At 45.6% G+C, this 13,861-nt stretch overlaps 1 protein-coding gene across 2 annotated transcripts in view; it reads left to right on the top strand.

Moving 5' to 3' along the window:
* Positions 1-463: 463 nt before the first annotated feature.
* The window catches only part of CLTC (clathrin heavy chain), a 36,506-nt gene continuing 23,108 nt past the window's right edge, over positions 464-13,861 (top strand). Inside the window, exons 1-4 of one of the 2 annotated variants that reach the window (XM_052803373.1) lie at positions 464-743; positions 10,577-10,784; positions 12,936-13,204; positions 13,552-13,713. In XM_052803373.1, the coding sequence (XP_052659333.1) occupies positions 702-743; positions 10,577-10,784; positions 12,936-13,204; positions 13,552-13,713 (681 nt within the window). In that variant the 5' untranslated portion in view covers positions 464-701. The remainder of the gene's footprint in view (positions 744-10,576; positions 10,785-12,935; positions 13,205-13,551; positions 13,714-13,861) is intronic. The other variant, XM_052803374.1, reaches the window with a different exon arrangement.

Below are 13,861 nucleotides of genomic sequence, written 5' to 3'. Positions count from 1 at the left end.
GTGAAGGAAAGGAAGAAAGTCGGTCCCGGCTTTGTTTCCCCCCCCCCCCCCTTTTTTTTTTTTTTTTTAAATGGGGATTTGGGAGGAAAACGGCCCTCACCGGGAACTACCGGGCGCAGGGACGGGGGGGAAAAGCAGCGATCGCGTCCCTGACCGGGGAGACAGCCCCCCCCACCCCACCCCCCCGGGACCCTCAGTCGCCAAGGGGTCCCCCAAAAAAAAGCCCCCCGGGAGAGTCACCTTGCCCGGCCGTTCTTGCCCCCGCCCACGTGACCCACCGGGGCGACGAGCGCGGAACGGAAGTGACGCAGCCGCACCTCAGTCGCATGATGTGGCAAAAAAAAAAAAAAAAAAAAAAAAAGGCCGGGGAGGGAGGAGTGATGAGTCTCGAAATAGTCCCTTCCGGTGGAGGATCCCTCCGCCGCTGCCATTGGTTGCGCGGTGTGCGAGTCACGCCGCTCGGCGGGATCCTTCCGCCCGGCCGGCGCTGTTAAGGCCGGTCCCGGCAGGTGAGGGCAGGTCTCTTCCTTCCGCGGTGGTATCCTTCCGCCGGCGGGGGCAGCTTCCGGATTGTCCGCGGCTCTTCCCCGCTCTCTGGCCCGTTCCGCCATTGCGGTCCCGCTTCCCCGCGCCGCCCGGACCCCGCTGAGGTGTGACTCCGGTCCGGCCTCGGACTGGAGCCCCAGCCCGCCGCCGCCGCCATGGCCCAGATCCTGCCGATTCGTTTCCAGGAGCATCTCCAGGTGGGCGCGAAGTGGGCCGGGCCGGGCCGGGGGAGCGGGTGCTGAGGAGGGCGGGCCGGGCCGGGAGAGCGGGTGCTGAGGCGGGCCGGGCCGCTCCCTCAGGCGGAGGAGCCGCCCGGGGGGGTCGGTGCCTGGGCGAGAGGCCTCCGGGCCCGTCTTGAGGGGCCGTGGAGCGGCCCGGGTCCCTCCGGTAGCGGGATGGCCGCCCTCCCGCAAAGCCTTACCGGCGTCTAAGCCCGGGCAGCGCCTTCCCGCCGCGGGTTGCCCGCCGTGCCTCCCCGAAGGGCACCTTCCAGCGGGCCCGCAGCTGAGGGGAAGGGCTGGGGAGCCGCCGGGGCTCCTCCGCGTCCTGGGGAGGAGGCGAAAGGCCGAGGTGCCGGGTATCCAGCCCTTGCCCGGTCCCCGCCTTGCCTTCCCCGCTGTGGGTGGTGGGGTGTCTTTGGTGCCGGTGGGTGTAGGCGAGGCTGGCGCCGAGCCCACGCTGGCACCTGCGGGGAGGCGGGAGAGGAGAGGGCGGGTGGTTCCTCTTTGCTTCCCGGGAGAGAGTCGGTCTCCTCCGGGGAAGCGCGAGTGGGAAATCCCGCTTTGGTGTGGGATCTGCAAGGGATGGGGGACGGAGGGGGTGAATTGATGAGGAGGCCAAATTGTCTCCGTGTATCGCTTAATTTTTTTTTTTTTTTTTTTTTTTAACGAGGCTAAGACTTCATATAACCATAAGGACACGCGAAGTGATTTCGTTGATGTTCTGACTTGTAATGTCATCTTCTGTGAAGAAAAACCATATATTGCAACGAAGTGTGAAAGCTACTGCGGGCTTCCCTGCAGTACAGCTGTGGCAGTGCAGGCACAGAAGTGCCAGGTCTACACTTTCTAGTGTCCACTGGTCTCTGACAAATTCTAGGTTTGGGTATCATTAAACCGTAACTGGATGCTAATAGATTATTCCCAAGTGATGGCCTTTAGTTTCTTTAAGGTGGCTTTATAAAGGCACTAGCAACAAATTCTAAAATTGCTCCACTGCAGGAATGCAAGGTTACCTTCTCAAATAAGCATGTGCCTTTAAAGTCTCTCGGTGAAGCTGGAGTACAGGGAGGGGTCTGGAAGTGGTAACACAGTTGTGCAATGTGTACTTCCTATCTGACAAGTCTATAGGGCGAAGTACTACGAGCCATGCTTCTCATCCTGAGCTGCTGTAGCTGTGATGGTGTTAAGCTTGGCTTCACTACTGAGGAGTATTTTTTGAGGAGAACTTGTATAATAAAAGTGACATTGACGTACCTAGGCAGGGTCTTCTGGCTTCTAGCAACCTGTCTGTAGCGCTGCGTCTGTGTGTAGTTTGTGCTTAGCTAACGGGGACTGTGGTGGGCACTAACCCATCTAGTGATGGATTTGCATGATTTGTAGTGACTTTTTTTCTAACCCAAATGGAAAGAATTTAATTTCTAATGTTCTTGTTAAAAGAATAATTGCAAAATACTTGTTTTGCTGTGTAAATTACTGCTGTCCATAGTGTTATTTTTAGATTTAAAAAAACACTACCATAATTGGTTTTTATCTAGCAAGGTAACTGTTGAGCATTGGATAAATTTACTTCAATATCAGTTTAGAACCAGCCAGAACTCATAGCTTAGGTGTAGCCCTGGACTCTTCTTTAGCGAGCAGCACTGACAGGAAAATCTCGTGAGTTGGCCAGAGCTTCAACTCTGAGCAAGTGTTCTCTCCTGGTAGTGGCATAGCCTAGAACTGGGTATTGAGCAGGTTCTGTATACTCAGGTGAAACTCATCCCTCTGGGTAGCCCAGCTCTTAATAAAGTGTCGTGGAAATGCATCTATGATACATTATTTAAGATACAAGCTTTGCATGTGACCCACTACCAGGTCTCTAATGACATGAGTACTATTACATAATGAAACTCATCAGCCTCACTCCAGAAGTGCTGATAGGTGTCAGGCCAGCACTGTTGTGGAACACGACTGTTCTGACTAAAGAGTGATTTATCTGTTTGTTTTATTTTTTTTCCCCTGTTCCTATTTAATGTAGAGCATTGGCTTAACCGGTATCTTTTACAACTGCATATGTGAGCTGCTCTTTGTGAGGCTGGGTGTCCAGCTTTCTGAACCTACATGCGTGTGGCTCTTGCCCGTAATGCTTCAGTTTGCTGTGCCTACTGAACTTCCTCATTTTATTTCATTGAAAAAATTCAGAGGAACTTGAATTCTCGGAGGTACTGGTTTTGTGCTGAATCTTCTGACTTGCTGCTGGAGCAAATTTTGAGAGCAGAAACATTGGTATTGCTACGTTTTTGCTATCCAGAACTGCTTTAGCATATTCCAGGCTGTTTACAGGAGGTCCTCATGGACTCAATGATACAATTTCTTGAACTGTGCCTGACCTACATTGTTTAGGAAACTTGTGGTACAGGTGTTGTGCAACACTTGCAAGTTTGTAGCTGATGCTTAATGAAAGACAAGGTACCCAACTGGAGCCTTATTCATAAAAAGGCAGGTGATGGATATGAATGAGAAAGTTCTTGTGAGGCTATTATTGAAAGTTGCTTTTAATTAATCTGGAAGACTGGCAGTCAGAAATATGTGTGGTATGATGCTTGTTCTCCCTGGATCCACCACTGCAGGTCAGAAAACGGTCAAGTAACTGTCTGTACAAAGCTTGTCCTGATCTTCAGCTTCAGTCCAGTTGCACTCCATATTGCACTACTCAAGGCACGCTGTCATTATCTGTTGCTGTCAGCATCTTGGCTAGGTGATATGGGAATGAAGAGTTAAAGGTTCCAGAAGCCCTGCGCTGTTGTGCTCCTGAATGTCTTTGTCTCTTGGGTACGCAGTACAGCATGCTATGTACCCACAATTTGAGCTAAAGATCTAGTTTGGGCAAGTAAGATGTGGCAAGTAGTTAGCTTACTAGGGTTAAGTAAGCTTTCTGGATAGTTCCTCAGCGAAGTCTAAAAAAAAAAAAAGCGTGGTCAGGCTTCAGGTTTTGTTTGAGTCCCATTACCTAGCTCTGAAGTCTCAGTAGTCACAAATATGTAGGAGTTTATCTGTGTATTGTCTATTGTACATGCCTGCCTTGCCACAAAAAAAAAACCCAACAACACACTGTGGAGAAACTTTCTCCTTGGGAGTTTCCAAGGAGAAACTTGATTCCTGTGCTATCAAAACTACTGGACTCGTGTTATAAAAACTTCATAGTGCTGCTTGTTTTTTTTTAAGGAGCCATGAGGAAACAGTGCAGTGGGCATGTAGTGGGAGATCAGAGTTCAGTATGTCAAATGACTGCAAATCTGGTTGCTTGTATTCAGGTTTTAGGGATTCCATAAGTTGGTTCCTCTGTGTACTTGAGGGTGCAAGTAAAACACAACTGCCTACTGTGGTAGGTGCATGCAGCTTTTCTAAGATTACATGTTCCTAATGAATGAGAAGGAAACAGACAAGTTAGCAGGTGATGAACTGTGATTGCCATTTAATTTAGCTACACTACCCTGAAATACATAAAAATTGAACTTGGACCAGGTGCACTGCTGTACTGGCGTGACTTAAGGCATTAATAAATACTCTTCTGAACCTAAATATATTAAAAAAAATTAAATTATCCTGTAGACTTGGCTAGACAGTACAGAAAACTGTCAGCTCATGCTGTGTGCTTGGTGCTGAGACAGAACTACTCTTTTAAACTAGGAAAAGGGTTCTTGTATCTATTGGTCATTAGTGGAGCAAACCTGAATGGCGGCTATGCTGTTCTAGGGCTGTGGTACTTGGATGGCTCTCAGAATCACAGCTAGCTGTGCCAAAGAGCTAACTGAATAAAACTGGACAGCTGAGGCATCGTATAATAAAACTTACAAATTTAATGACAAACAACTAAATGCTTCCATGTATTGTGCTGGCAGTGAGACAGTTTAATATGTCCTGAAACACTAAATCTCTGCTATGAAAGCATTAATTTGAAGCAGTTAAGTCTTTTGTTGTTGTTTTAAATCAGGAATTAGACAGGACTGCTGTGCCTAATGCTGTTTTGGTGTGTGTGGTGGGGGGGGGGCGGTGTCTTGCCCCCTGCTTCTTAGCGGATCTGAATTCCTAAAATCAGTGAGCTTGGAGTATTCTTACAGTGGGAAAATCTGTAACAAATAATGCTGTGAAAAATCTAGGCGACCTGAAGAGTGTGTGTGCGTCCGCTAATTGGATAGGAACAATTAGTTAAGCAGTTCATAAGCTATTCCTCTTGGCCTGTCCCTCGCAGCAGGTACTGAAGTCAACAGGCCTGCTTGTCTTGGTGGCACTACTCATTAGCACTTCACGCTGGGACTATGGTGACTTAACCAAAGATAAGTAATGGCAACCAGTGGTTCTGAACTCAAGTTTCAGCAGGTACAGTCTCAGCTGTGGCTTGTAACCAAAATAGTCACACAGCATGCCTGTGGCTGCTGAGACCGGATGGCTACCTCAGCCTATTGAGGGTGAAGCAGAAAATAGGAAGGATATAGAAATAGAAGAGCTCTTGAATATTATAGAGGTCTCTTATCTGTTGAAAACATAACTTCCTAGCCTGTCACAAACTGTAACTCTTACCTTGCGCTGCTAAGTGTGAAGTACTCTGGAGCCATTGACTGGCTGTGGGACTCCTGTGTTACAGAACTGCAGTCAGCATAACAGATCAGCACAGATATGCATGGCCTTGCAGTAGAGCTAATGTGACTCACTGCACATCAAGGAGCTCCGTGCCGCTCAAAAGACTGGGAATATTTCTGTTAACTGGCATTTCCCAGCTACGTGATTTCTAGCTGCATGTAGATAAGGAGTCTCTGGGCAGAGACTAAGCAGCTGCTTGTGGCTACAAGAACAGTGGTTATATCCTGTCGAGGTGAAATGCGTACTCAGCAGTTCCGCGCCCTTCCTTGTAGGCAAGGAGAAATTATTTGACAGCTAAGCAAACTGTCACAAGAAAGCGAATGTTCCAGGAAGGGGTCAACAAAGACTCTTGTCAGCAGTTTTACCATTCAGTTTTTCAAACATGCATGTAATATGGCAACTTCTCCGGGTGAGTTACCAAAAATGTACTTGAATTACCTTCCAGTGAAAAAATAATTTTACTAATCAGACTTTCACTTGCCACGTTACAACGATTCATCTCTCAATGCTGTTCGGATGAATGTTGTCATAGAATTCGATGGTTCAGTACAGCCTGCAATTGACTGAAGTATCCAACCTCGAGTTAGAGGAGTCCTTCAAGGCAGCATCTCTGCTGAACAGGAGTTGCTGCTGTCTCTGGCAACCTGTTTCATGGTTCCACTCTAATGGAGCAGCTACTTCACAGAACACTTTCTTCTCAACATGCTTTCAGGAGACTGGTATAATGCAACTTTCCAACAAATGTTGGTGTAAAATGATTTGAACTGTAAATTGGTCGCCCAAGCACAGCTACCAAGTTCTGCTTTAATATCTGCTTGAAAGCCAAGCAAGTGTTTTTTTGTAGTATAATGTAGGAGTATCTTACAATTCCTTCTTTTTTCCCCAATCTTTTAAACTTGTTTATGAATTGGTGAAAGGTAGTGGACCTAAATGAGTGCAATATTAAACATTTGGGTTTTTTTCCTCTGTGGTAAGAGAAGGGGTAGAAAATCTGCCCTAAGTGCCATACTCTCTTAGTTGTAGTGTAAACTCAGAAGTTTGTACATGGAATAGTATTGAAATTTTCATAATAAATGCCTCCAAAGAAATACCTCTTGTTGTGTTTCTTAATAGTAATCTTAGTCTCTGTTTACTTTGCTTAGCTTTATAAACACTCCTGCCTCACTCACCTGAACTTTAGCCTGCTTGGGGAAGCAAATAACCTATAGTCCAGGGCAAGATCAGTACTCTCAAGAGTTCTGTTGTGGTGGGTTAGCCCTGGCTGGACACCAGGTGCCCACCAAAGCTATTCTATCACACACACACGCAAACACCCCCCACCTCAGCTGGACAGGGGAGAGAAAAATATAACAAAGGGCTCATGGGTCAAGATAAGGACAGGGAGAGATCACTCAACCAATTACTGTCACGGGCAAAACAGACTCAACTTGGGGAAAATTAACTTAATTTATTGCCAGTCAACCAGAGTAGGGTAATGAGAAATAAAACCAAATCTCAAAACACCTTCCCTCTACCCCTCCCTTCTTCCCAGGCACAGCTTCACTCCCGGATTCTCTACCTACCCCCCCCCGAGCAGTGCAGGGGGACAGGGATTGGGGGTTGCAGTCAGTTCATCACACGTTGTCTCTGCCGCTTCATCCTCTTCAGGGGCAGGACTCATCATGCTCTTCCCCTGCTCCAGCGTGGGTCCCTTCCATGGGCTGTAGTCCTTCAGGAGCACACTGCTCCAGTGTGGGTCCCCCACGGGGTCACAAGTCCTGCCAGAAAACCTGCTCTGTGAGCTCTTCTCTCCACAGATCCGCAGGTCCTGCCAGGAGCCTGCTCCAGCGCAGGCTTCCCACGGGGTCACAGCCTCCTTCGGGCACCCACCTGCTCCAGTGTGGGATCCTCCACAGGCTGCAGGTGGAGATCTGCTCCACCGTGGACCTCCATGGGCTGCAGGGGGACAGCCTGCCTCACCATGGTCTTCACCACGGGCTGCAGGGGAATCTCTGCTCTGGTGCCTGGAGCATCTCCTCCCCCTCCTTCTTCACTGACCTTGGTGTCCGCAGGGTTGTTTCTCTTACATGTTCTCACTCCTCTCTCCAGCTGCTGTTTCTGTACCCCCTGCAACTTTTTTTCCTTCTTAAATATGTTATCACAGAGGCGCTACCACTATCGCTGATTAGGTTGGCCTTGGCCAGTGGCGGGTTGGTCTTGGAGCCGGCTGGTATTGGATCTGTCGGACATAGGGGAAGCTTCCAGCAGCTTCTTACAGAAGCCACCCCTGTAACCCCCTCCTGCTACCAAAACCTTGCCATGCAAACCCAATACATCTATGCATCAGGTCTGAGTGCAGCCAAGGAGTTATCATTAGCCTTACCAGCTGAGCAAAGCAAGTGCCACTCTTGGCTGGTGATGCTCTCGTGTAATCAAATGCAGAGATTGTCACAGTTAGAGTCATCTTCCTGTCTTGGTGCTTGAAGCAGACTTGGTTCATGCACTTGGATCTGTTGAGATTAAAAGATGAAATGTTAGCAGAAAGTGCTTGTATACTTAAAGACCTTGCTAATGGTCACGCCTCCATCAAAAAGCTTCTTCAAGCTTTCTTTAGAGCTCCAGTGCCAATCGACTAAATCTTTTCAAAGGAATATCTAGCCTTTGAAAATGGCCTCAAGTTTAAAAAGGACAGCGTCTTCCACTACTAACTATGGTTGGATGCCTCAGAGGTGATGCCTAGCAGATGGCAGTTTGATCGTGATTAAGATAAATCTGTCTTGCAATATCTAAGCAACTTTGATTCAGTGGCTAAGTCCAGGCCTCCCTAAGAGGTCTGCCATCTGCTAGGACTTGGTTTGTTCTGTCAACAATGTTTGAGTATAGTGCTGTGAGTTACTGCCAGGCAGAGTACTTGGCACTCAAACTACCCTCCTCTACCAAACTAACAAGGAAATGGATTGCTTGATAAATGATTTTGTGCTTGTTAAGCTTGCAGCCCTAGCAAAAGGAAATGCAACATCATAGTAAGTCTCTCCAGCTCTACCAGATGAAACTCTTACATCTTCAAACCTTCTCTGCCTGCAGGGGTGTGACTGGGTTGCATATAGCCCTGCCTAGCTGATGTACGAATACCAGAGTTTTGGGCCTAGAGAATACTACCCAAATAAAGGTGTGAAAGGGAGAATTGAACTTAAATCTGAAATCTCCTAAGCGAATCCGTGTTGCTGAAGAATGTGTGGTTGGATTCTGTGGTGCTGGACCTCAAACGCTGACTTAAACCTGAGTAACAGAGTTCTGACCTGTCGAGGTAGGATTTGATTTTTATAGCTGTAGCATTAAGACAGTTTTCTCTTGGGAGAGCTGATAAAACACTTATCTTTCACCTGAAAGTTTCCTGGCTTTATTGTCAGGTGGATGGATGTAAAGGGAGCTGTCTCTGAATGAAACTGTTCACTGTGTGGCATCGCAGGAAGTGTAGGTGTTCTGCCTTGGAAGAACAGCTTCAGCTAGTCAGTCACGGTAACTAGCTTGATGCCTAGCTTCAAGAATTACATTTAAATCTGTTCTGCTTGTAGTCTTATCTCTCGTGAAATCTTTTGAAGAAGAAAAGCTGGGTAGACCTTAAGTTTACCAAAAGATCAGTGTTAACTTTCTCTAAACTAGTTATGAAATGAGCCCTTAAACATTAAAGAGCCTGAACACGTTTTTGGTTTTGTTCAAACCTGACTGAAGAGCTTCAAATGGTGAAGTCCTCTCTTGAAAGAGCACGGTAACTTCAATGAAATAGTGTCCTTTAGGACAAAGGACTTAAATGCAGAGTGCCCAGAGAACCATGCATGAAGTCTGAATCATCTGTGAGAGGGGCTCTCCTTCAGCAGACCCAAGGAGCTAAAACTGACTTGCTTTTGAGTCTCAACCTTAAACTGTACCAAGATCTGTCTGTCTTGATTCGTTGGGTGATATATATAATCCATTGACGTGCCTTTTGTGAAGCTTGTTCTGTTAACTTGGTGTGCCGTAGCTTAGATGTTACTTGTTACTCGCGTGCGCTGCCTGAAAGCTGGGGCGAAGGGGAAGTATAGTAAAACACCCTCTTTATCAGAAGCTGCAAGTAGGCAGGAACAGAGCAGCTGAGGCGTGGTCATCTCAGAGCTTGTACAGAGCACAGCTGATAAGAGCTTACTGTTTTGCTTCAAACTAGTACAATTATACTAAAAAGGCTTTGAAGGTCTAGCCCTTCTTGGGAGTCTTTGGGCTTGAAGTTCAAACAGTCTCCCAGAAAGAAAAATATCTGAAGTATTAGAAGTGATAATTCCTTTAACGGTTGAAAACTGGTCTTGGGTTTTTAAGGTATATCCACCCAGAAGCTGGGTATCTATATGCGAGGTGAACTAACCATTCTGCATTTCAGCTGTTAAAAATGGAATAAACTTTGTTTCACTACTGACATCCTAACACACCAGCCTGTTGCAAATGCAATGAAGTGGTATTAATTAAACTGTGTTTTATGTTTCTAGTATGGCTTGCAACAATTTAAGGGTATGCATTTAAAGGTTTACAGAAGTAGACTGTGGCTCAGCAGAAAAGGAGGTGGTTTATTGATATCTTCTGTGTTAAGTATGGCTGAGGATGAGCCATGTCTGATTTCAGTAGTGTCCATCTTGTATGTGTTAGCTCTGCCTGCTGGGTGGTATACAACCTTGCTGCTAGACAGGACTAGGCTAATTGCTAGACAGGTAGCTTTTTTTAACTCTACAAGGATAAAGATAAAGCTCAGACGCCTCACATGTGATGCTAAGCTTGAAATAGCGATAGCTGCCAAGCTCAGTGGAATAAGTTAGGGCTCTGGAAGCAAAGCTGGTGAGAGTGAGTACTGAAGCTGCAACTCTAGCACAGCTACCAGGAGCAGGCAAGTTCATCGTGCCTTAAAGTGTATGAGGGGCTCAAAAGTTGAGTTCTCAAAACAGTAAGTTGTAGATGGACCCTGAAGACAAGATACCAAGCACCTGAATGCTGCAAGGCTTCTTCAGGAAGCCTGCTGGGTTTCACTGAAGACGGGCAAGAATTTGCGTGCCATGCCATTTTTGGGTAGCGTGGTTGTATTGTCACAAAAACATAGGTGAAGCCTAGTATCTCTTGCGACTTTCACAAAAGCTGTTCATGGCTGTACTGAGGTAGTAACTTAATGCTAAACCTTTTTTCTCTTCCAGCTCCAAAATCTGGGCATCAACCCAGCAAACATTGGCTTCAGCACTCTGACAATGGAGTCTGACAAATTCATCTGCATAAGAGAGAAAGTAGGAGAACAGGCTCAAGTGGTGATCATTGACATGAATGACCCCAGCAACCCTATTCGAAGACCAATTTCAGCTGACAGTGCTATCATGAACCCCGCCAGTAAAGTCATTGCGTTAAAAGGTATGGAAGTCCTGATAAAGAAATGTTTGAAATGGATGGACAGCTTTCTGTAAGACTAGTTTATGACAGACTTAAGTCTCTCAGGCAATTTATGTGGGAGGATCCCTTACCAATTTTCCACAGCTTAATGGGAGCTTAAGTTTAATGCATTTTCGGTTCTTCTGGAGGTAGCTGGGCAGTAAACTTCAGTTGAGGCTTCCTGCTCTTTGCTGATCATTAGGATGATTTTTTTGCTTCGGTCAGAATGCTTACAGCTTCCGAGCAGGGAGAGCTGGAAGGAAAGTGTAGGCTTTAAGATACTTCTGGAGCCTCAAGCCTGGAATCATATTAGAGGGAAGTGAGACCTGATCTTCTAAGTGTATAAGGTCTTTCAACTAAGCCTCTCTTTACAGAGAGGAAAACTAAGACTGGGGAGGAGGAGAAGTATTCCGGAAGGCCTTAGTCTGGCCTTGCTGGAAGAGGCCAGCGCACAAGTTTGTGCGTATTTATTATATCAGTCAGTGATAAGAAGGGTAAAACTATGCAGGGAAGATTTGTGTGGTGAATAAAGCACAAGGTCAGCTAGCTTGGTATCTCTGGCAATACAGAAAACAAGCATTCCTCTGGAGTTTCCAGAAGTGTCGATCTCTTTCCCCAAGAGGCCCAAGAAGCCTTAAATATTGTCACTCCAGAAATGCATGTATTGCTAATGGAAAGATTTATATGTATTCAATGTTATCTAAGTTTGACTTTAATACTGTGCTACTGTTTTGTCACAACTTTAATGCTTTCTTGTGTGTGCAGATGGTGAGTTATTTCAATTGACTGTACTTGTTCCTGTCGTGTCTTATGAAAAGGCAAAGCAGAATAAAATGGCTCAGATCTATGGTGCACATGGCTGAACAGTGGTGTTTAAGCAACTGAAAGCCTAAAATTCAGAGGTTTTTCATGCCTTCCCAAACAAGGGAATCCTTAAGATTCAGAAAATTAATCCACTCAAGAACTTGAAGTGTACTTAAACTATTGGGGTCTTGGTATTAAGCTTTTTATAAACAGGACTGACCCTTTCAACTTATGTCTAGATTTTGCCTCATGCTATGCAAGGCATATTAAGTAGGATACATGTTACCTGAATGTCATCTCCCTTGACTCTAAAGCTCCAGCTGCACTAGATATGGAAACAAACTGCTAGCCTGTAGCCTGAGTAACCCTATTAGACAGTCTTCTCCAAGCTCTGGAGAAACTCCTGACTCTGCACCTTCTGTCAATAGCTGAACTAATGGTGGCTTCTAGCTAAACTAATCCTTGGTCAGTGAAGGCACTTGCCCATATGGCACTGTGACTTTATCAAGCTGAGTTACTGTTAGTAACTGTAGCAGATACTCTGACCTGCACCTAGTTTCCCATGATCTCTTATGTTCCTCTTGGGCTACACTAGCATATGCTTAAATAGCTGCCTCCTAAAACTAGTAGAAGTTGGTCAGAATCTTCCTTATCTTCTCAACAGGAAGAAATAATTTCTTATATGCCACTGCATTGTAAAAACTGGTAGAAATGACTGCAGGTGGCTGTTCAGGATGTATGTACGCACCATTCTATGTAATTCAGAGAACTTTTTCCTCTTACCTTCTAGAGCTTGTGTTGGTCACTAGATTCCTTTCCTTGCACAGTTTCTGTTAGTCTGGTTTGCAGCCAGTAGCTGTGTGTCCCATTAGTGCAACCTAAGGGTTTTGGTTAATGAGTCTGAATTACGAAAGCCCTCTGCCAACTTGACTGTTGCATGTTGCGCTTTTTTTATACTTAAAACAGATGTGGACATAGTTTTTAATGACACCGGCATAGCTCTCATCACAACTTTCAAGATACTCAGCATTATTGTAACCTAGTTCTGATGTTTGTGAACTATCGTACAACTGAAGCTCTTGTCTCCTACCAAGTTGTTTTCCACATCTGTTTGGTAGCTCAGTAGTGGCAAATTGGTAAAATTAGCCCTAGGAGCGTGGTCTGGTTAAAAGTAATAGCTGATCACTGAAGATACTGCCAGTATATAACAGCATTTTCTTGAAGGAAGTCACAAGGGTTTAATGTCATAGTGCAGCTCTTCTACTTTTAACCAGTGCTCGAAGTAACAAGTGGAAACTGTAACCTGGCAAACACTGTTGTGTTTTCTAGCTGGGAAAACGCTTCAAATATTTAACATTGAAATGAAGAGCAAAATGAAGGCTCATACAATGACAGATGATGTCACCTTCTGGAAGTGGATCTCTCTGAATACTGTTGCCCTTGTAACGGATAATGCAGTCTACCACTGGAGTATGGAGGGGGAGTCCCAGCCTGTGAAAATGTTTGATCGCCATTCTAGTCTTGCTGGCTGCCAGATCATCAACTACCGTACTGATGCTAAGCAGAAATGGCTACTGCTAACAGGCATATCTGCACAGGTACTTTACCACTAGGGAGGCCTGCCGTGGAAAACCCAGAGCTTGTCTTGTTTCCTCCTTCTATAAGAGCAGGACTGATATGTTTGTTTTCTTTCCTAAAACATTGTTGGGAATGTAAATGCTTGTCTTGATCTTCAAATAACAAACTTAAGTGTAACTGAAAATATTACAATAATGGTATAAACACTAGTACAAGGTTAAGAGTCTTAAGTGATGCCTTTGTAAGAGAATGGTACCTCATGGCATGGTACTTCAGCTTGATATGACAACATATTTACTAACACTAACTTAAATGAAATTACTGGCTGAGTGCCTGTAACTCCTGACTCCTGTTCTGTCTTGTCTAGCAAAATCGTGTTGTGGGAGCAATGCAGCTATATTCTGTAGATAGAAAAGTGTCACAACCAATTGAGGGACATGCAGCTAGCTTTGCGCAGTTCAAGATGGAAGGAAATGCTGAAGAATCCACTCTCTTCTGTTTTGCAGTAAGAGGGCAAGCTGGGGGTAAGGTAAGACTTGGTTCTAAATATGCTGTAATCTTTAGTGACTCACCCTGGTTATCTGCTTCCAGGAAACCAAATGGTTTAATGCACAAAGTTGCCTTTAGGAAAAAAAGTGAAGGACTATGTGTCAACCTGGATGCTGTATATCTATGTA

Source organism: Harpia harpyja, chromosome 12, assembly GCF_026419915.1.
Source record: "Harpia harpyja isolate bHarHar1 chromosome 12, bHarHar1 primary haplotype, whole genome shotgun sequence".
Lineage (NCBI taxonomy): Eukaryota > Metazoa > Chordata > Aves > Accipitriformes > Accipitridae > Harpia > Harpia harpyja.
This window is presented reverse-complemented; position numbering and strand designations above follow the sequence as displayed.